Source organism: Pseudopipra pipra, chromosome 16 (assembly GCF_036250125.1).
Source record: "Pseudopipra pipra isolate bDixPip1 chromosome 16, bDixPip1.hap1, whole genome shotgun sequence".
Lineage (NCBI taxonomy): Eukaryota > Metazoa > Chordata > Aves > Passeriformes > Pipridae > Pseudopipra > Pseudopipra pipra.
In genome coordinates this window covers 13333205-13353415 of record NC_087564.1, presented here as the reverse complement: position 1 = coordinate 13353415, position 20211 = coordinate 13333205, and the positions used below count along the sequence as shown (strand labels likewise).

Genomic DNA, 20211 nt, shown 5'->3' with positions numbered 1-20211 from the left:
CAGCCTGTGCCAGTGAAAGCTCCACAGGTCGCAAGGCAAAACCCATTTGACCCTCCTGGAACAGCTTAATATGTTCCACATGCTCCCAAGATAAAACTGGATGGGGTAGAAAATGGTTTCCAGTCTCTCCTGTAAATGGAAACCAGGATGGGGAGGAAGGCTGGGGGGGTTCCCCTCTTGCAAGAGTGTTGGTGAATGTTGGTAAATGCAGAATCCGGCCTTAAGGGGAAAAAAAGAAATGTGTGTTGGCAGCTGGGCGAGAGGGGAAGGATGAGAGTCCTTCCTGCAGCTCCAGAATCCCTTCCCTGTGCAGGCACCCACTGCCAGAGCTGGCAAAGCTGCCTCCTCCCCAGGCCGGGTGTCACAGTTGGTGTCACAGTTGGTGCCACAGCCATGCACACACGGGTGTCACAGTGAGGGCAATTTGAGCTGCTCAGCGTTTCCTGCTCTGCCCTGATTTCTCCCTGTTTATAGTCAGGAATGAACATCCTTCCTTCCTTTGGCCCTTGCAGTGCCCCTCTGATGGTGACGGTCTCTGCAGGCGAAGCCCTCCCGCTCTCCCCCCACAGTGTGTGTTTGGGGGGAGCTGGGGAGCTTCCCCTTTCCCAAACTTTGCTTTTTTCAAAGCAGCTTTACCTTTTTAAAGCCAAGCAGGAGCCTGCCAGTGCCCTGCAGGTGCCCAGCCAGGCTGTGGTGGTGAAGGGTGGCTGCTCTCAGTGCAGGAGTTGGCCCCAGTCCCCCGTAAGCACTTGCTGCACCCCCCCTGCACAGCCAGCACTGGGCCCGGCCCCAGCATCACACCAGAGTGGGTTGGTTGAGTTTCAGGGCTGGTTTCAGCTGTCTCTGGAGGGCTGTGGGCACATCCCAGCCATCCAGGCTGCTCTGGCAGGACACATGGGCTGGGCTCCCCGCCTCCTTCCCTCCTTAGTTCATCTTCCCCTTCTCTGTATCACCGAGCAGAGGGGGCTGATTGCTGACCCCCACTAAACCAGGCACCCAAAACCAACATCCCATTGCTCTTCCCTCCTGGCTGGGCCGTCATATGGAGGTGAAACACTGGAGTTAGGAGAAAAAGCTCCCTGAGGGCATGGCTTTGCTCCTGGCTGCAAGGGCAGGAGAGCTGGTTTTGCAGGTGAGATGGTTTGCTGGTGCTTCCCCCTGACCCATCCATGTGTCACCCATTCCCAGACAAGCCCTGTGGGCTCAGTGACTTCAGGCTGCTCTGGGCATTTCCAGAGGTGACCCAGACTCCAGCTGGCTTTGGCTTTACCCCTGCTCCACGGAGAAGAGCCTGTTGGTCACCATTCCCTTCCCACCAACTAGGACCAGCCCAATCTTTGTCAGGCAATTTGGTCCCCAAAGGCTCCACCACCCCAAATCTCCATGGGCTCATGCCTCTCATTTAAAGGCCGTTGCAGCCCTAACAGACCACACACACCAGTTTGAATCCAAATGCAGGTTTTATTTTTTAATTAATCTTTCTCCATTTGAAGCTATTCTTTTTTAAGTTATACAAATGGCACTTACAAAAAAATAATAATAATAAAAAAAAAAATGGACAAACCCAAAACTTTAAATTTTCAGAGTGAGATGTTTTCAGAGAGTCACGACACCCGATAAGAGGAAACAGGAGAGATGTTGACCTAGTGTCACACGGGAGAAGCTGGAGCGGGAATTACATGGTTGGAACTGCAACAGGGACGGGGAGGAGGCAACATGGGGTGGGGGTGAAGGCCAGCGAAAGTGTGTGTCGAGTCACAGGGTCACGCAGGGCTTCATCAAGACACTTGGTCCTTCAAGGGGCAGTGTGGTGCCCGGGGGGGCACGTGGAGCCAGGGGGGCACGGGCAGCCCCTGGATGTGAGTGCAGAGCCGAGGTAGAGTCCCAGCCGGGATCCCCTGCGCCGGCAAGGGATCCCAGCCCGGAGTTGTCCCCCTGGCAGGGGACAGTCGCTCGCTCTCCCAGCTGAGTTTAGCACCAAGCTCCTATGGAGGGAGTCCCTCCTCATGGCTTTAAGGCTGACGAGCCCCTGCCTGGCCTCTGGCAGAGGGACCGGCCCTGGTTTGGCACGGCAGCGATGCCGCGAGCACCCTTGGCGTGGGCTGGGACCAGCGCTCCCCCCGCAGGGGGCCCACGCAGGAAAAGGCTCCTTGGTGTGTTTGCAGGGAGCAAATACCAGCCCTGGGAAGGCCCCAAAGGATAAAGTGCCTTTCAACACCCTAAAGAACACGTAGCATCACCCGTTACAGACAGCGTTAAACTCTAATGCAGACCTAGTACAGACAACAGCTGGTCACACAGTGCCATGGAGAGCATATATAAATAGAGACTAACAAAAATACTGTTTTGGTCTTTTTTTCTTTTTTTTTCTTTTCCAGTAGGGTTGTGATTCATGAGAGCCCAGCCCAGGTGCCCCAGGGGTGGCGGGACCAGGAGCTGCCCCTTCAGGGGAGCCGCAGGAGCGGGCGCTTCCTAATTCAGCATTAGGTGTTCAGTGATTCGCTTCACTGTTCCAGTATTTTATGAGAGAGGAAGAAAAAAAAAACAACAAAGGTACTGAGTATCACTGTGCAAAGTTTGCTAAGGAACTTTTCTATTCTGTAAACCAAAATCTGCACTTTATGCTTCCAGCCACCACCCCGGGGAGGTCGCGTGGGCCAGCCAGGCTCCTGCTGGGACCGAGGCCCCACGAGAGGTGGGCTGGATGAAGCCCCCACCCCAGCACGGGCTGGCTCTGTGTCCCCCCACGCCCCCCCCTCCAGGCACAGCAGCAGGACCAGCCTCAGGGCAGGCACCTGCCAGGCTGGACCCACCATCAGGGTCTGGGGTGCTCCTCCAGAGCCAGAAGCGTGAGGAGGGGCGGAGGGACATGAGGAGCGCAGGGCTCTATGAGATGAAAGGCTGAGGCTTTCCAGACGGGATCACCCTAAAGAATCATTTCCAGGTGTATGGGGAGGGGAGGGGGCAGCTTGCTGGCCCTTCTGCAGGGATGTGTGCCAGCACACACCAGCCCCGTCCCCAGGGATGCTGTGATATGTAAGGTCACCTCTTACGGCTCAGCTGGGGATGGACCTGCCCTGAAAGCCAGGAGGGGAGAGAAGCTGCCGGAGGAGCCGGGAGGAGCTGGCTGAGCCCAGCACCGTCACTCTGCCCCTCGTTGGAGCAGGGCAGGATGGGAGGATGCTCCAGGGGACACTGGCAGCACAGACTGAGGCAGTGCCAGTGCTGATATGGCAGAAGCGAGCTCAGAGGTGATCTTATTCCCTTTTTTCAATCAAGGAGAGGATAATCAACTACCTAAGGTGATGCTCGGGGCTGGGAGGGGGATACGGCCGTTTCCAAGCCCAGCAAACCTGGAGGGAAACAGGGATGGGGGATAGAGACAGACCCTTCTACAAAGCTATAGGCAGGCTGCCCCACCACTTTTCCAGTTCTTACAGGGATTTACGGAGACCCACCTCCCACATAATGCACCAACTCTACGGCAGGAGGGAAGGACAAGCCAGTCTGAAAATCCTGTTACAGAGAGGAGAAACAGAACCCAAAGGAAAAGAGGACGGAGGAAGGGAAAGAGAAGTTGGCAACGGGAGGTACCCTAAAGTGCATTAATATTCCCAGAGGGTGGAGGCGTCGATGGTGTCGGCCGATGCCTTGAGGACCCCGGCGTGGTCCCCCTTCAGGTATTTGCCATTGATTTTGATGGCAACTTTGTTATAGTCGCAGAACTCAAAAAAGAAGTCCACGGGGGTGTCGCTGCTGCTGGTGACGGACGACTCGTTCCCCACCATCCAGTACTTCCCAGTGGTATCTGCGGGAGAGGGGACAAGGTGGCCTCGTGAGCCACCATGGGGACCCCGATGGCCGTCACCCCACAGCCACCCCCGGGGACTCACCCTTGATGTTGTAGGCGCCGTCGTTGAACTCCAGCTGGAAGACGTCGTAGGAGGAGCGGTTGGAGTCGAGGGTGCCGGTCACCTTCCGGCACCCGATGAAGCCGTGCTCGCCACGCAGGACGATGATGGGCCTGTTGATCAGCTTCATCACGAAATGCTCTGTCTCACCTGCGCCGAGGGCAGAGGGGCTGTGAGAGCAGCCGGGGGCACAGAGCAGAGCCCACGGCTGGCAGGCAGCAGTGAGGAGGAGGGGCACACCCCTCACCTGCTTCTCACCCCTGCCACGTCCCCCCGTCTCACTTCACATGAAACACTCACTAAGAAAACTTATTGCCTGCATCCCTGAGCATCACTTGGAAGGAGGACCTGGCTCAGGGAGGGGACATTTTTCATCCCCTGCCCCCCCAGTGCGGGGTGGGGTCCCCAAGGGGGTGCCTTACCCGCTGTCTCCATGGAGGCTGCCAGCTGCCCATTCTTCTTTGCCGTCACGTACTTGCCGTTGGCAGCTTTCAGGGTGATGCGCTTGTCGCACCACTCGATGTCGAAGTAGCAGCTCGCGTTCCTGGGGGGCAGAGAGGGCAGTCAGCGGGATGTGATGGACGGGGGCCCTGCCAGTGCCACCCTGCTGGCTTGGAAAGGGCCACGGCTGGATCAGGAGACCCTGCTTCGATCTGTTTTTGCAGGATGAACCGTGTTGTGGTGGCCATCCTGCTGGGAAGCCCTTGCCCCGCAGGCAGGAGGCAGGCAGGCAGCCAAATGTGCTTTTGGGGTTTCCGCCTGGCTGTCAGGGTTGAACTGCAGGGAAAAGCATTTCGACAGCCCCAGCCGGCCGGGAAGGATTACGTGACCCCAGGGACTTGCCGAGCGTCGTGGGCGGCAAACCCCAGCCCATCCCTGGCTTTCTGGGGAATGCACTCATTGCCTGTGCTGGGAAGCGTTTTGGGGCGAGCACCCAGGCTGGAAAATCCCCCTTGGATTCCCTTGGGAGATGCAGAGGGTTCCCTGAAGCCCAGGCATGGCCCTGCTTGGGACAGGGGACTCACTTTGTGGAGGCAGTGGACTGGATGCCCCCGTTGGAGGTGAGGGTCCAGTACTTCCCAGTGTAGGTCCGGAAGGCGCATTTTTTGGTGTCCTTGTTGATCTCCAGCTGGTAGGTCTCCTGGTCACCCTCCTCATCCTGGTTGGCTGAGAGGTCCATCCCTATAGAGCAGAGACAGATGGAGCTGGGGATCCCAGGGAGCGGGGGGGGGATGACAACCCATCTCCAGCAGGTCTGGGTGCAGGGCCAGGAAACCCAACTCAGAGGGGCTCCTGCTCCCTGGTTGAGCTTTGGTGACTCCCAGATCCCTCACACAGATCTCCCCTCTGGCATTTTGGGTTCAAATGCAGGTTTTCATTTGGCTGCTTGGTGTTACAGCCATAAACGAGAGCTGGGCTGAGCTGAGGCAGCCGTGAGCTTCCACTCCTGACTCTCCGGCTCCGTTATGATGAAGTAAAGACCAGTGTAAATATTTCATATGGAAAAGGACTGCAGTTTTTCCCAAAGATGACAGCCAGGTTACTCAAACCATTAGCAGAGGCCACTGCAGCACCCATGAATCCCAGCTCGTGGCATGTTTAAGGACCGTGGCACCGTTTTTCATCCACAAATTGTCACAGCCCGCTGGGGTGGTGAGGTGTGCAGGGACAGGAGGCTTGGGAAAGCCTTGGGGCAGCCAAGCCTTTCCCTGATTCCCAAAAACCATCGGCACCAGCCTGTTCCCCAGCCAGGATGACCCATCCCTGCACCAGAGGGGCCAGAGACAGCACTTCCATGGCAGAGGTGGATGCAGCCAGTCCTGGGGCTGCCACCAGGCCGTGTGCACGTCCAACACAGGCACTGAGCCTGAGGAAACCTGCTTAGTCAGGCCTAGTGGGGCCAAATCTACTCCAGAGCTCTCCAGCTCGGTGGATTTCTGCCTAAAACCACTTTGGGGATGTGAGTCACGAGCCATAGCCCGGAGCCAAGGCAAGAGGCCGATCTGCCATGCCGGGTTTCAGGGAGGGAGCCGGGATGTGGAGCTCAGCCACACTGCTCCCTGCCTGCCTACAGCTGGGATGGGTGGAGGTAGGTCCAGTACCACCAGTGGGACATGGATCTGTAACCTGTGAGAGGAGCCCAGGGATGGCACTTTAGTGGAACCAGGAGTTTTCCAGAGCAGAATTCCCACCAGCTACACCCACCTGGGGAGGGACCATCTACCTCCACACACCAGCCATAGAGGTGCCTTCCCACAGGTCCTGCAGACACAGCTCCCTGGGGCTTCCCACTGCCCATCTGCATCTCCAATCAGGCATCCCCATCCAGGTGCCCAGGAGCAGCCTCTGCTTTGCATCTTGGTCTCCCACCTTTCCCAAAGGGATCAGGCTTGTTCCCAGGGGCCACAATCTTATCTCCCACATCCAAACTGGCCTATGGCTGCCACCCCATTCACAGCATCCCCTCTCCTGCCAGGCATCCTCCAGCACCTCCTGCAGCTCCTATCCCTGGAAGTGTCCAAGCCCAGGTTGGATGGGGTTTGGAGCAACCTGGTCTAGTGGAAGGTGTCCCTGCCCATAGTAGGGGCTTGGAACTGGATGATCTCTCCTGATGGACACAAAGCCACCCTGGTGTTTTGCTCCCCAGGGTATTTGGGCAGCACAGGGGACAGTGGGTGCTGCATGGCCACGAGCCCCAGCCCCACTGGCCACACCCTTGGCTCACGTGGCCATCCCACACTCGCTGCCTCCCAGAGCTGCCGCGGGCTGAGCCGGCAGTTGTGGAAACATTTGGTTTTCATTTTGCATCCCGGCGTCAGGCAGCTCCAGCTCCAATCCAGAGCCATAAAACTGAGAGAGGGGCTCTGCTGGGGCTCATGGAGAGACTGGGCTGAGCGAGGGCACACTGGGGAATGCTGCCCCCAGTCACTCACCTCCGAACCCCCCAAACCTGTGAGAGCTGTCCACGTGGTTTGAGGGGAAGGAGCGGATGGTGATGTTTCCCATCACTGCATGTTTTGGGGAAGAACTCATTGACCTGCAGGGATCATGCTGGGGAGAGCCAGGGGGATGCTTTGTGCCACAGAGAAGGATCAGATGGGCTGGAGACAGGACAGAAACTGCCAGGAGCCTCCAAACACCATCCCCTCTCCCCAGAGACCCCCCACCACAGAGCACAGCACACCCACCACCTTCCCCCACACAAACACTCTTGTGCCATTTTCCACACTCGCTGTTGCACAGAGTTTTGGCTTTCCCTGTTTCCTGGATGGGCCTGGCAGCAGGAGGGTCTCCCACCACCCCCTCCCCAAAAGCAGTGTGGGGTTGGGTTACACCAACTCAGCAGAAAGGAATGCAGCTACGGCTGGGGCAGGAGGAGGCTTCAAAGGGCTGGAACTGAGCTGGAGCGGGAGAGAGTTGGGGGTTCAAAGCCGGGTAGGATGGGGGGAACTGGAGGAAGCAGGGGCTGTGAGGAGGCAGATCCGACAGAGATGTCCCCGTGGTGGAGGACAGGCTGTCCCCCAGCCACGCCCCTGCTGTGGCAGCCCAGGGCTGTGGCAGGAGCCGTGTCCACCCGCTCTCCCCCGCGCCTGGCCCAGCCGCTCCCACTGCAATCATGGATTAATTAACGCTCCTGGTAAATTTACAGTCTGGAGCTGGCACTGCTCTGCATGACCTTGACGAAGCTGCTAATTACAGCTGGAGGCGGGAGGGGGGTGAGCACACGGCGGCTCTTTGGGAGGCACACCTGCACTCCCCAAAATTCCTGGTGTGGGATGTCCTCCGGCTCCGTCTGCAACACGGGTTTGCTACAGGGATCCTGGGGAGGATGCAGAGGTTGGAGGTGGGAGGGCTGAGGCAAGTGTCTCCCCAGGGCTTCCTAATCCTGAGTCCCTGGGCTCAAGGTCCTTGGAGAGACAGGGAAGGGCAATGGGGTGAGCCAGCACTGGAGCAGAAAAGGGCTCCCCAAGTCCTCAGCTGCCGAGGTTTCCAGCTGCTGCCAATCCTGTGGTTTTGAAGGATTGGTGCTGGATCCCTTGCTACTCTCCAGCCTAAGTGGATGTACACAGTGTTCAGAGCACACACATCCCTTCCCATAGCTCCCAGAGATGTGAGCTTCTCCATCTAAAGGAGCAGAGTTTGCTGTAGCTGTGTCGAGCCCCACACCATGGGGGGCTGCAGACCCAGCGTTGGGGCATTTACAGCATGTAGAAAACTTTCCCCCTACACTCAACTCGCACAGAAGGTCTCCTATGAGCCATCCTGGGATGCTAGTGAGACTCAGTGGGATGCACTCCATGGAGAGAAGCATCTTTCCCATCCTCCAACTCCCTTTTTAAAAACCCCACAGTTATGTCTGAAAAAAACCAAGCTCAGCTCCCTGCACAGGAGCACTGGCAGGATCACACAGAGCCCCCAGTCCCTCGGGACAGCAAGGCAGGATTTCAGGTCCTCGTGTCCCAGCAGTCTGGATTTGGATGCTGCACCCAGTGCTGCTGGCACGGGTCGGGTCTGGGCTCCCTGTGGGGCTCTGGCACCCTCCACCCCGCACACATGCTCCCAGGCTCATCCTGCCCCATCCCTGCCCTTGGGCTGGGCTTACACTGCACCCCTACAGAAATCCAAACAGGTTTTCCTCTAAAAGCAACAGCCTGGAGCTATGGCACCGGCAGCTCCTCTGCTGGGGGTGCAGCCCCACAAGGGGGTCACAGGTGGGGGTGAAACATGAATTTCCTGAATAACCCACCCCTCCTTCCCTGTGGATTTCCTGTGGCTTTGTGGTATCCCCCAAGTGTCAACAGGCCACTTGGCATCTCCTGATGGAAATGTGCATCTATGCCTGCATGTCCCCCACCCTGGAGCCACATCTCCCTGCCTTTCGTGGAGAGGAACTGAGGGGGGTAATTCCAGCCCACCCCATTCTGGGAGGGCTCCTGGCCCTGGAGCAGAGCTCCCCATTGCCAGCACCGTGTGCCCAGGCGTGCTCCCATCACCACTCTGCTCGCTCGACCCCCTCCCCAGACCCCATTTTCCTGGAATTCCTCACTCCCGAGCCAGCCCACCCTCTCCCCCATGGGGGTGGGGGGCAGGGGCACACCGTGGCCGGGCAGGGGGCTGGCAGGGTCCCAGCAGGAGGACGCCAGCGCTCTGCCCCCGGGGACCCTCACGCCCACAAAGGGCCCTTTGTTGCCACAGCCGGGCTAGAAAGGAGCCATTGAGCAGGGAGGAGGCTGCTCGCTGCTGGCAGCACCCCGGCTCTGCTCCATTTGAGGGGCAATGGGGAGATGGGGGCTTTCAGGGATCTCATCCTTCTGGGGCTAGAGGCAGGAGAAATGTGCCAGGGACACCCCCAGCGCCAGGGCCAGAGCAAAGGCAGGGCTGGCACCCACCCCTTCCTCCCCCAGGACTGTTTGTGTTGTGGTCCCCAGTGCCCAGTGTGCAGGGGATGGTGACACCAGCCATCCCCAGGACAGGGAGGAGACTCCAAGCCAGGCGCTGACTTGGCACTGGTGGGACAACACTGTCCCAAAGCTGGATCCCAGCCAAGGGAGCCACAGAAGCCCCATGGCTCCATCCCTGCTCCTCCCATGAGGCACGGGAAGGGGGGGGGCACTGCCATCCCCACTCCCTCCCTGACTCCACGCAGGAACAAGAAGCCTTTTCCCACGAGGCTGTGCCGAGCTGCAGTCGTTCCCTGCCCGCATCCCACATCCCACCTCCCCCATCCCCGGTGGCCATGGGCGCATCTGCCAACAGCACGGCGCTTATCAGCTCGGCGGGGGAAAGGGCTGTCTGGAACCGCTTCCTCCGACGGCTGCTTTGGGGCTGCCTTCTTGGTAACCTTGGGACAAGGCACTTTCCCAACGGGAGGAGGGAGGGCGAGCCCCACAAAGCGGCAGCTCCCAGCCCCTTCGCTGCCATCGGCAAGGATTAACCGGATGGAAACGGCTTCCCTGGCCAAAACGGACTCGAGCGAGGATGTGCAGCTCCAGCGCAGCCCTTCCCTCTGTATTTTGCTTGGAAAGGGGCCGGGCACAGCCCAGAGCCCCCTGTTGCTGGGGAGATTTGTGCACACACACCCCCCCCCCGCCTTCCTGCTCCCCCCCCTCCCCGTCCCTTCCAAACCACACAAAGCCGGTGGGTCGGCCAGCAGCATTCCCCCCGCTCCATGGGGTCCCCCACCACCACGGGGTCCCGCACCACCGCCTCCCCGTCCCTCACATCTCCCCCCACATCTGGTTTCCCCATCTCTGGTGACAAAGGGCTGCAGCCGCCCTTCCCCCACAGCGCTGCGGCAGCCTCCCGCCATCCTCCCGCCATCGCCATCCTCCTCCTCTTCCCCAAGTCCCTGTGCCTGGGAAAACAATCCCCACTGCCCGTCTTGGCAGACTTCATTACTTATTTTTAAGGGGCTGCTTTGCAGCGCGGGACTTGCCCTCGAACAGGAGAAAGGCAGGGAGCTCCTGCACAGAGCTGCCCAGGCACGGAACAGGGTTAAGCTGCAACCCTGAATTATTACATATACACAGAAAAAAAAATCCCCCGCTGTTCCTCCAGGCTTTGCTGCAGCGAGACATGCTCGCACCCATCCCGCGCCCGGCGTGCGCCGGCCTGACCTGGCGCGCCGGGGATGTGCCCCGGGGGTCCCACAGCCCTGCACCCCCCGGCAGCGCGGAGAGGGACCCCCGTCCCCCGGCACGGACCCCTGGGGGGTGTGATGCTCGGTGGCCAGGTGGCCACGTGCCCGGGGAGCTTTGCCGTGTGGCACCACTCGAGGCGGGTGGCCCGGTGGCCTCTCGGGCGAGCGGAGAGGACGGGGTCGGGCGGTGCAGCGGGAGCGGGGGGAATGGCTGCCTTTGTGCGGGTGGATGCGGGAGTTTTGTCAAAGCCCTTTATGTAACGCTGCCATCCCAGCCCTCCACAACCAGGGGAAACTCCAGGCCCTTTCGAGGACCCGCAGCCCCACTGAGGACCCGCAGTCCCCCAGCTCCGCAGGGCACATGGCTCAGCGATGCTCGGGGAAGGGGGAGGTTGGCGGAGGCTTTGTTGGGCGAACAATGAGCTCCACAGGAAGGAAGGCGACGGATACAGCCCTGCCTCCTTCACGGCGAGGGAAGACCCCATCCACCCCCTCCCAGCCCCCTTCCCTGTCCATCCCTGCACCCCAAGGCAGGCCCCTCGCCATCCCTCCCCCCCAGGGCACCCTGCGGAGGAGATGCTGCAGGGATGGGGGTGCAGGAGGGATGGGGGCCCCCAAGCAGGCGATGCTGGAGGGATGCAGGAGGGGGAAGGGATGTGGGAGGGGTGCGGGGGGATCATGATGGGGGACTGGGGGAGGGACGGCGGGCAGCCATGCTGAGGGGTGCAGGGGGGTGCCCAGGGGAGATGGGGGCTTCAGGGAAGGGGTGTGAGAAGGGGTCTGAGCAGGGGACGATCCTAAGGAGATGGCGGAGGGATGCAAAGGGGCGTTCTGTGGGGTGGCTGCTGCAGGAAGGCAGGGGATGCTGGGGGACGCGGGAGGCTGCCAGGGGGGCAGTGCTGCGGGGGGTGCACTCCGAGGTGGTTGTTCTGAGGTGATGCAGGGGAGGTGATGCCGGGGAGGTGATGCTGGGGGGATGAAGGGGATGCTCGGGGCAGGAGATGCCCGATGGATGCCGATGTCTGAGGGATGCAGCGGGCTGCTGGGGGCAGGCGATGCCCGAGGAAAGCCGATACCCGAGGGGTGCAGGGGCGCACGGCGACACCCCAGGGACTCCGGGACGGCCGAGGTGTCCCGTTCCCCCCACCTCCAGCGCCCGTCCGTCCCCTCGTACCTTGCCGGGTGGAGACATTCCTATCGTTGCCGGCTCGCAGCACGACCTGCGGGCAGCTCTGCTCGAGGGCGAAGAGCTCGTCCTTGCCCACCTTGGCGCTCTTGCCCGCCTTGAGGGTGCCGCTGGGCCCCGAGGGGGCCAGGTAGCGGCCCTCCCCGTCGCGAAAGGCCACCTTCCCGCAGCGGAACTCCAGCGTGAAGGCGGTGCCGGGCTCGGCGGCGGGGACCAGGCGGCCGTCGCTGCGGAGCAGGCGGTGGTCGCAGCTCTGCAGGCTGTACCGCTGGTCCACGAACAGGAGGGTGATCAGGGCATCCACGCCCCAGGGCACGTCGCGGTCCACGGCCAGCTCGTCGCGGCGGGGCCCCAGGTGCGCGTAGCGCTTGCGGGCCAGGCTGTAGAGGTTGGCCTGGGGGTGCATGGCCAGGTGGACGCTCCACTTCTCGGCGGCCGAGACGGCGGGGGCGAAGCAGGAGAGGCGATCCTCGGTGCCGCCGAAGAAGCGGCGGTGGGGCTCGGACTGCAGCGACCACCGCCCGTCGCCGTGGGCCAGCACCAGGAACCGGCAGTCGGGGCCCGGCTCCTCGCTGTCGCAGCTCACCCGCCCGTCCTTGTCGGCCGCCAGGTACCGGCCCAGGTGGCTCTTGAGCAGGACGGCGCTGGAGTCCTCCCCGTCCTGCTCCAGCGTCCAGATCTGCTTCTTCTTCATGCTGGCGGCCGAGGCGTTCACCTTGAACCCGAACGCCTCCGCCGTCAGGTACCGATTGCTGCAGTTGATCAGCCCGAACTGGATCTGCACCGGCTCCGCCGTCCCGTTCGCCGTCATCCTGCCCCGCCGCCGACCGACCGACACGGACCGACCGACCGACACCGAGAGCTGCTGCTGCCGCGCCCGCCCCGCCGCCGCCGCCTTTATAGCGCGGCCGCCGCGGTACCGCCCCCCCCGAGCCCCCCCGCCCGCCGGGGCCGCCTCCCGCCGCGACCCCCGCCCGCCCCCCGCATCGCCGCGGGGCCCCGCGGCAGGGCAGGACCCCTCCAGGCGCGGCGAGAGCCCCCTCGAATCGCAGGACATCATCCCCCGCTCCATCGCGGGACTCCACTGCATGGAGAGACCCTCCCCTGCATTGCAAAAGCCCCCTGAATTGCAGAAACTCCCACCGGCCATTGCAAGACCCCCACTGCGTGGCAAGACCCCTCCCTGCATTTCAGGACCCCCCCACACAATATAAGTCGCCTCTGCATGGCAAGAGTCTCTCTGGATTTCAGGACCACCCCCCCATTGAAGGATGCCCACTGCATAGCAAGACCCCTCCCTGCATTACAAAGCCCCCATGAATTGCAGGATCCCCCCACATTGCAAGACCTTCACTGCATAACAAGATCCCTCCGTGCATTTCAGGAGCCTCCTTGAATTGCAGGACACCCAACACAAGTCCCCACTGCATGGCAAGACCCCTCCAGGAACAGCGAGAGCCCCCTTGAATTGCAAGACCTCCCCACTGTATAACAAGACCCGTCCTTGCATAGAAAGATCTCCCTTGAATTGCAGGACCTCCCCACATTGCAAGACCCCCTATGCACTGCAGAATCCCCCCCCCCCCCGTTATGAGACCACCCCTTGCACTGCAAGACACCGCCTTGAACTGCAAATATCCCTCTGATTGCCCAACCCCATCCTTCTCCAAGACACTGCTGGACCCCCTGCACCCCTCTGTCCCTCCTGGGCTGTTGGCCATGACACAGGGCTGTGGGACAGATGTGGAGAAGGGTGACAGATGCCGTGGCCTCCTGCCATCTCTGAGCCATCCCAGCACCCTGTGCCAGGCACCAGCGAGGCTGGAGCATCCAGGCCCTGCGGAACTGAATTCCCACAGCAAATCTGTGAGAAAGACAGGGACACTCCTGCACAAGGGGGTATTTTGAGGCCATTTCTCAGGGGGCAGATGGGCAGTGTTGCCATGCATGCAAGGACATGGCACGTACAGCAGCACTGACCCCAAGATGGAAGGGTCCATCCTGGAGAGAGCTACTTGTGCTGCCCAGGGGTGCTGCCCGCTGCTCCTTGGGGACAGGGACACTTCTTGTGTCTACAGTGTGGACACAAACACCAATAAGTAGGAGCAGGGCTGCTGTGGCCGATTTGAAGTTGGCTCAAGCACAGCCCCACGCTTGCAGGGGGGGCTGGCTGGGGGGAATGTGCAGAACCAGAAAATTGGAGAAAGAGGGATGATGGGAGGCACAGATGGGATGGTATTCAGCTGGATCAGGGAGCTGAACTGCCTGTCCCAGCTGAAGCAGGACAAGAGAAGAGAGGAGCGTGGGTGTGGGTGGGAGGGTGCAACAGTGTGTGCTCAGGGCTGGCACAAAGAATTCCCCTGGGCTCTTCCAACCCAGGCAGGATGGCATCCTGTCCCCACCTCCGGAGGCCCTTCAGGCTCCACTGGTTCTGCACTGGCCCTACTGGTTACAGACACTGCTCCACCCCCAGGCAGCACCACATCCACCCGCCCCTGCCCGGGGGTCCCTGGCACAACCCCTCCAGGGCAAACCTGCCAGGTTGGGATGGCATTTGTTTTCCTGGATGCCTCAGCCAGACCTGCTCTGTGCTCATCCTTGCTGCCCAGCCCTGCAAATCCAGACAGACCATTTCCAACTGGAGCCAACCCCACAGACTCTTGTCTGGGTTAGAAACAGGTCCCCCTGCCAGCTCCACTGAGGCAGATCCATGTTTGTCCCACAAACCCTGTTTTCTGCTCTGGCTCAAAGCCCCCCTGCATTAGGACCTGGCCATGAGGCCGAGCAGCTGCCCAGGCCCACAGCTGCCGGGCTCTGCCTTCCACAGCCGCCGCAGGCAGATGGTGACGAGGCCGGGAAAGAAACAGCTTTTCTCCTCAACAAAAAAAAAGTAGCAATTATGCAGGGGAAAAAAAACCCATCCTGTATTCACCCAGCAGTGTAGCATGGGTGGGTGACACTGGTGGATGGTGGCACTGGTGGATGGTGGCACTGCCTGGCTCAGTACATCCTGCCCCTCCAGAGAAAGCAGCCAGCCTGCACCCACCCTGCCTACACCCACCCTGCCTGCACCCTCTGCTCCAGGGGAGGTGGGGGAGCCCCAAACACTGTCTGAGATCTCCCCACACGTCACTGTGGTAGTAAAGGGTGACCAGAGCCCCCCTGACTTGGGGGTGCAGCAGCCAAAGCCTATCTCTTGAGTGCATCCGTGCTTGCCAGTGTGATGGAGCGGTAGGAAAGGCACTGGGTTTCCCTCTATATATTGCATTTCCTGACATCTTTGCAAGCTGCCGTGACTAAACTCTTCTGAGGTCACCCCCCACAGCCTTCCCACTGCTGCTCCTGCAGGAGACCCAATCCCTGGCACACGGCATCCATGACAAGGGCTTTCCGGAGCGTGGCCGTGTCCCCTTGGAGGGGTGCGTGACTCACCCGTTGGGACTTCAAACAGATCACAGCTCCAAAAGGGAAAAGCCAAGAGAAAAGGAGCCCCGGTCATGGAATGACCCCTGTCTTGCCTGCCTCGGGCACGGAAACGCCCTCGGATTTTCATGCTTGCCTGGACACTTTTTGTGGCAGCCCAACTTCATTTGCAAGCAGTCCTGGGGTTTTCAGTCAAGCTCGTGAAATTGGGATGGAAGGCAGAGCTGGGCACTGCAGGGAGGGTGGGATGCAGGGCATGCTGTGTCAGGGGGTGCTGGCAGGTTTTCACCCCCAGCCACCTGCTTCCCCCAGGACCCCCACATGCTGCAAATCCCATCTTGGTGTCCATGGCACATGTGGACAGATGTCCCAGGAGTGTCCATGTCCCCCATGGTGTCTGTGAGATGGCCCAGGCTGGCCTGGGAAGGCCCCCCCAGTGCAGATACCCCCTCACCCCACAGAGGGGCTCGGCAGAGATTGGGGGTGCATTGCTCATGATCAACATCTCTCCAGCCACCCCCGTTCCTGCGTGGGACAGGGCTTGGTGACAACAGGAGCCCTTGTGCAGGATGAGGTCACCTTGTGCAGCCATCCAGCTGTCCTACAGTGGGATATGTTTGCCAAAACAGCCCAGTGATTGGGGACCACCGGATCAGGGCTGGGAACAAGCCCCAGGTACAGACCCAACACCCCAGCTGGAGGCTGCTTCTCCCCAGGTCCCTGATGTGTCCCTTGCTGCTGTTGGGGGCCATGGGGACACCCTGGGGTGCCTGGCTGCCCTGGCCTCACTGCCATATGCCACAGGCAGCTCAGCAGAGGTTCTCCAAGGGCTCTCCCGACAGTTGGCAGGCGCCCCGGCCTCATTAAAATTGTATTAGGCTGTATTTAAAAAGAAGCAGCAGCACCAGGGAAAACAAAGAGCGGCCCTAAGAGAGGGGCTCAGAGAGTCAGATCGCGCTCCGGGGGTGTTTTCCCGTGGGATGCTGCCCCAAGGAGGTTTGCTGAGCCCCACGGCCCAGGAAGCGAGGGAGAGTGGTGGAGTATCATCAGGGCTCAGCCATGTTCCCATGTCTCATGGCCATCATGAGTGGACGTGGCACTTGGTCAGCTCTATTAGCTGGATTTATCCCGTTAGCCTGCTTTAATTGCATCCAAAGCACACGGATGGCAACGCTTGAAGCGCCTTGTTTCAAGCAGTTTGAGTGCTGGGCACAGGCAAATGAAGGAAGGAAGTGGATGAGAGCACACATACGGGCCGTGTTGGGACTTTGTCCCTCTTTTCCTGCCCCAGCTCGTTTTCTGGTGTTTTCTGGCGTGGTTTTTACATTATCAGAAGCTAAAGCGAAAACCTGGCCCTTCCTCTGTCTCCCCCAAGGACTCTGTGGAGGTGGGACAGAGGCTGGAGCCTGGTTCATCCAGCAGAAGAAGGAATTTTATTAGGAAAGCTTAAAAGACCTTTTGTGTAGCAATGATTAACCTCTGCAGCAGGGACAATGCTCTTTGTCCTGGACCCAGCGCCCTGCCTGGTCCCCTGGGGGCTCTCATGGGACACGAGGCTCCTGTAACCCCATGGAAGTGTCCAGGAGCAGGACACAAGAGACACAGGGCATTTTTCAGGACAAAATGCCAGGCGGCAGGGGATGTTTTCCAGCCTTTCAAAAGAAGATTAAAAAACCAAAAAAAATAAACAAAAAACCCCCAAACAAACCAGGAAAAAAATTAAAATCAGGACGTGTCCATCCTTTGCCTCCTGTTTTGCCAGTGGAGGGTGTGAGGGCCCTGGGGACTTTTGTAGCCAGGAAGACTCCAGTGCCAGCCCCATCACATGTCCCTGCTTTTAACTCCCCGCCGCAGCGCGGAGTCAGCACCGAGGAGTTTGCAGGGAAGAAGAAAGTGTGTTATCAGCATCTGCCCACACAGCTTCAAAATAACCCAGCCCAGGCAGCGCCGGGCGGAGCAGGTGACTCAGCGTGCGACAGCGGCTCCTTTCTGCTCCGATTTCCTCGCTCGGTCATGCCCAGATCCATGCTTCCCACTGCAGTCCGTGCACTGTGTCCAATGCCACTCCTGCTCATGGCCTCATCCAGGGCTGCCAAAGGGTTTGGTGGGCAGAGGAAGGAAGGGCAGGGAGGATCCAGGCATTCACTGCCTGAATCGCATGGCTGCTCTCTCCGGACCCACAGCATCCCAAAGCTGATCCGAGAGTGGCTGGGATGGTGATCCCCATTGCCAGTGTGACACTGCTGTGACCCAGCACAACCCAGTGGCTCCATTCTCACCTTGGGATAGAGCACAGTGCATCTCAAAGAGAACACAGGAAGGATGGAGAAGCCTCGGAGCAGCTGGAAATGAGTCAGAGGGCAGCAGTGGAGAGGTTGGGAACAGAGGACAAGCACAATGAGATGAAGCCACCGAGGACGGGGGACGAGGAGGAGTGACAGCTCACGTTTTTGTGTTTGCCATCTCCCCGTTTTCTCGCTGCAGGATTTGGTGTGGACATGGACACCCTTTGCAGGATGCTGCTGAAGGGAACTGGTGCCAAGACCCCCCGTCCCCTCAGGGGCTGCACCCATGGGTGCACAATTCCCCTCTGGTGGGGTGAGGGAGCTCAGGCTCAGCCTGGAGAGAAACCAAGGCCAAGCCCCAGTAGGACCAAGGGATTCCCCAGACACCCCCAGAGCAGGGGGGGAATCTCTTCAAGGATGAGGTAACAGTAATAGAAACAGTAATAGGAGCCAGCTGGGATGCCCCAGGGGATCCCTATAAAGGGCTGAGAGGGGCAGGGGGCCTTTCATAGCCTGTGGCTTGGAGAGGAGGTGAGTGAGGGTATTTGATTTCTTGGTGGAGGTATTTGGGCATCCTGGCACAGGGTGCAGGGCAGCAGCAGAGCAGAGCGTGCACCCTCACCTGCAGGGGGGACATGGCATTTTGGCCCAGGGAAGGGGGTGGAAGCTGTGGTTTTGAGGCTGGGAGAGGGGTGTCAAACTTCCCTGCCCAGCCCTGGCCCCACCAGCTGTGCCTTCCTGGGCCCGGAGATCCCCTTCCAGATGGATAACTCCATTGTTGATGGTGAAAAGAGGCCATTAGTCAGGATTAGGAATGGGGCCTTTGGGAATTAGCCCAGCACCTTCCACCAGCCCTCCCCACTTCTCTCGGGTGCTGGACAGGCCTATCTCTACCTCCTTGGGGCACTGTAACCCCACCTTTTTTTTTTTTTTGATGCAGAAGGGAATGGGACTCTAGTTGAACTATAGGGCTGAGAAATGTGGGAGATGGTGGAAAGAGGTGAACTGGGTCCCCTAGTGACTCAATATCTCTTCAGTGTCTGGGTTTCCTGTGCATCCTTGTAGGGAGGCTGGAGGGAGTTTTCACATGGGGAAACTGAGGCACGTAGTGTCCAGCTGTTTTCACCATTTTGGCATTTCCACTTGGAAAACCACAACTGGAATTAAAGTTGAGTCTGTTCTTCCTGTGGCATCTTCAAGGAGGGGCGGTTGGGGTGGGGGAACACCCAAAACCTGGAGCCCCTAGTTGAGTTGAGTGTGACTGGCCATGTGCTCTGCAAAGAGGGGCCAGATCTGACCTCTGGCTCAGCAGACCCAGGGCCTGCTGGTGTGAAACCAGTGGCAATGAGAGCTGAGGGGCTTTCAACTACCCTGTTCCAGAGCTCTGTTTGCTCCCCTTTGCTGGTAGGCCAGTTTTGTCCATGGGCAAATGGCTGCAGGGAGGGATGGGGGGCTCTGGCCGGGCTGGCTGTGGGAGGCCCCCCGGGAAGGCAGGAATGTGGGCGGGGGGGCTGCCCTGAAACCCAAAACCTCAGCACAGGGGCCCGGTCTGGGCATCCGGCCGGCGGCTGCGGGCAGGAGGCCCTGGGCTGCAGGCAGCCGGGGATGGGGGGTTGGGGAGATGGCCTTTGCAGCCCCCTCTTTAGCAAAGGTGCTGGTAGCTCCCTCCCCAGTCCCTCCTGCCATCCCCCAGATGGAGTTCAGTCCAGCCATTCCCCGCTGGAAATGAGGGTGAAGGAGAACAAACCCCAGTGATGTGGAGTTGGAGTCTGGGGGAACTGAGCACCCCCGGATCTGGGCATGCACCCCAAAAGAGGGCTGGAGATGGCTTCCTGGGGAGGGCACTGTGGCCCCTGTGCAGAGCCACCCTGAGGGTCCCTGGAGGGGACAGGAATGGCCGTCACTCTGCAGGATGAAGTGAAGGACTTTGGTGGGGGGTGGGGAGCAGGGAGAATGTGCTGTCTTGGGGGGCTGGAGCTGGATGGGGCCCTTAGTCAGTGGGCAATCCACTGGGGCCTTTGATTCCTTGTGCCCTGTGTGTGCTGGGGTGAGCAATCCGTGTGCAATGTGCACCTTGGTGTGTGCCATCTCATGTGCAGGGTGCACTTTGTGTGCACTCCCATGCCCAGTGTGCAATGTGCATGTTGGTGTGTGCACTCCCCCGTGCACGCAATTCCTTGTGTGACCTGCATGTTGCTGTCTGCACTTCCACATGCAGTGTGCTCCCTGGTACATGTGATCCCACGTGCAGTGTGTGTGATCCCCTATGAATCGTGCATGTGTGCAATCCCACATGCCATGTACATGTTGCTGTGTGCAATCGCACGCGTCGTTCATGCAATTCCTTGTGCAGCATGCACGTCGCTGTGTGTAGTTCCATGTGCAGCATGTGCAATTCCTCGTGCACCACACATGTTGGTGTGTGCAATCCCGTGTGTTGTGTGCACATTGGTACATGATTCCATGTGTGCTGGGATCACACCAGAGAGCGTGTGTGCAGTCTGCACCTCGGTGCACGTGACCCCACACGCTGTGTGTGCATGTCAGTGTGCGTGGCCTCGTGTGCAGCGTGTGTGATCCCGTGTGAAGCACGTGCATCTCAGCAGGTGTGATCCCACGTGCAGTGTGTGTCTGGGTGTGAGTGTTCCTGCGTGCAGCAGGCCTGATCCCATGTCCAGTGTGTGTCTCCACACACGGCAGGTGTATCTCAGCGTGCACAGCCTTATGTGCCACCAGCATGATCCCACGTGCAGAGTGTGCATCTTG

The 20211-nt window shown here is 59.8% G+C and overlaps 1 protein-coding gene across 1 annotated transcript; it reads right to left on the bottom strand.

The window, feature by feature from the left end:
• Positions 1-1441: 1441 nt before the first annotated feature.
• Positions 1442-12659, bottom strand: FSCN1 (fascin actin-bundling protein 1). The gene is made up of 5 exons (XM_064673234.1): positions 11726-12659; positions 4937-5093; positions 4334-4455; positions 3894-4061; positions 1442-3808 (listed from the first exon to the last, which is right to left on the bottom strand). Exons 1-5 carry the CDS (start codon positions 12546-12548, stop codon positions 3606-3608), a joined length of 1473 nt encoding a protein of 490 aa, XP_064529304.1. The 5' UTR covers positions 12549-12659; the 3' UTR covers positions 1442-3605.
• Between the last annotated feature and the right edge of the window lie 7552 nt (positions 12660-20211).

Excerpts from the sequence above, each read along its gene's own strand:
- FSCN1 (XM_064673234.1), bottom strand. The coding sequence starts at position 12,548 with ATGACGGCGAACGGGACGGCGGAGCCGGTGCAGATCCAGTTCGGGCTG. Across the intron at positions 5,094-11,725 it reads GAATGTCTCCACCCGGCAAG|GGATGGACCTCTCAGCCAAC; the intron begins GTACGAGGGGAC and ends TCTGCTCTATAG. Across the intron at positions 3,809-3,893 it reads CGGCGCCTACAACATCAAGG|ATACCACTGGGAAGTACTGG; the intron begins GTGAGTCCCCGG and ends CCTCTCCCGCAG.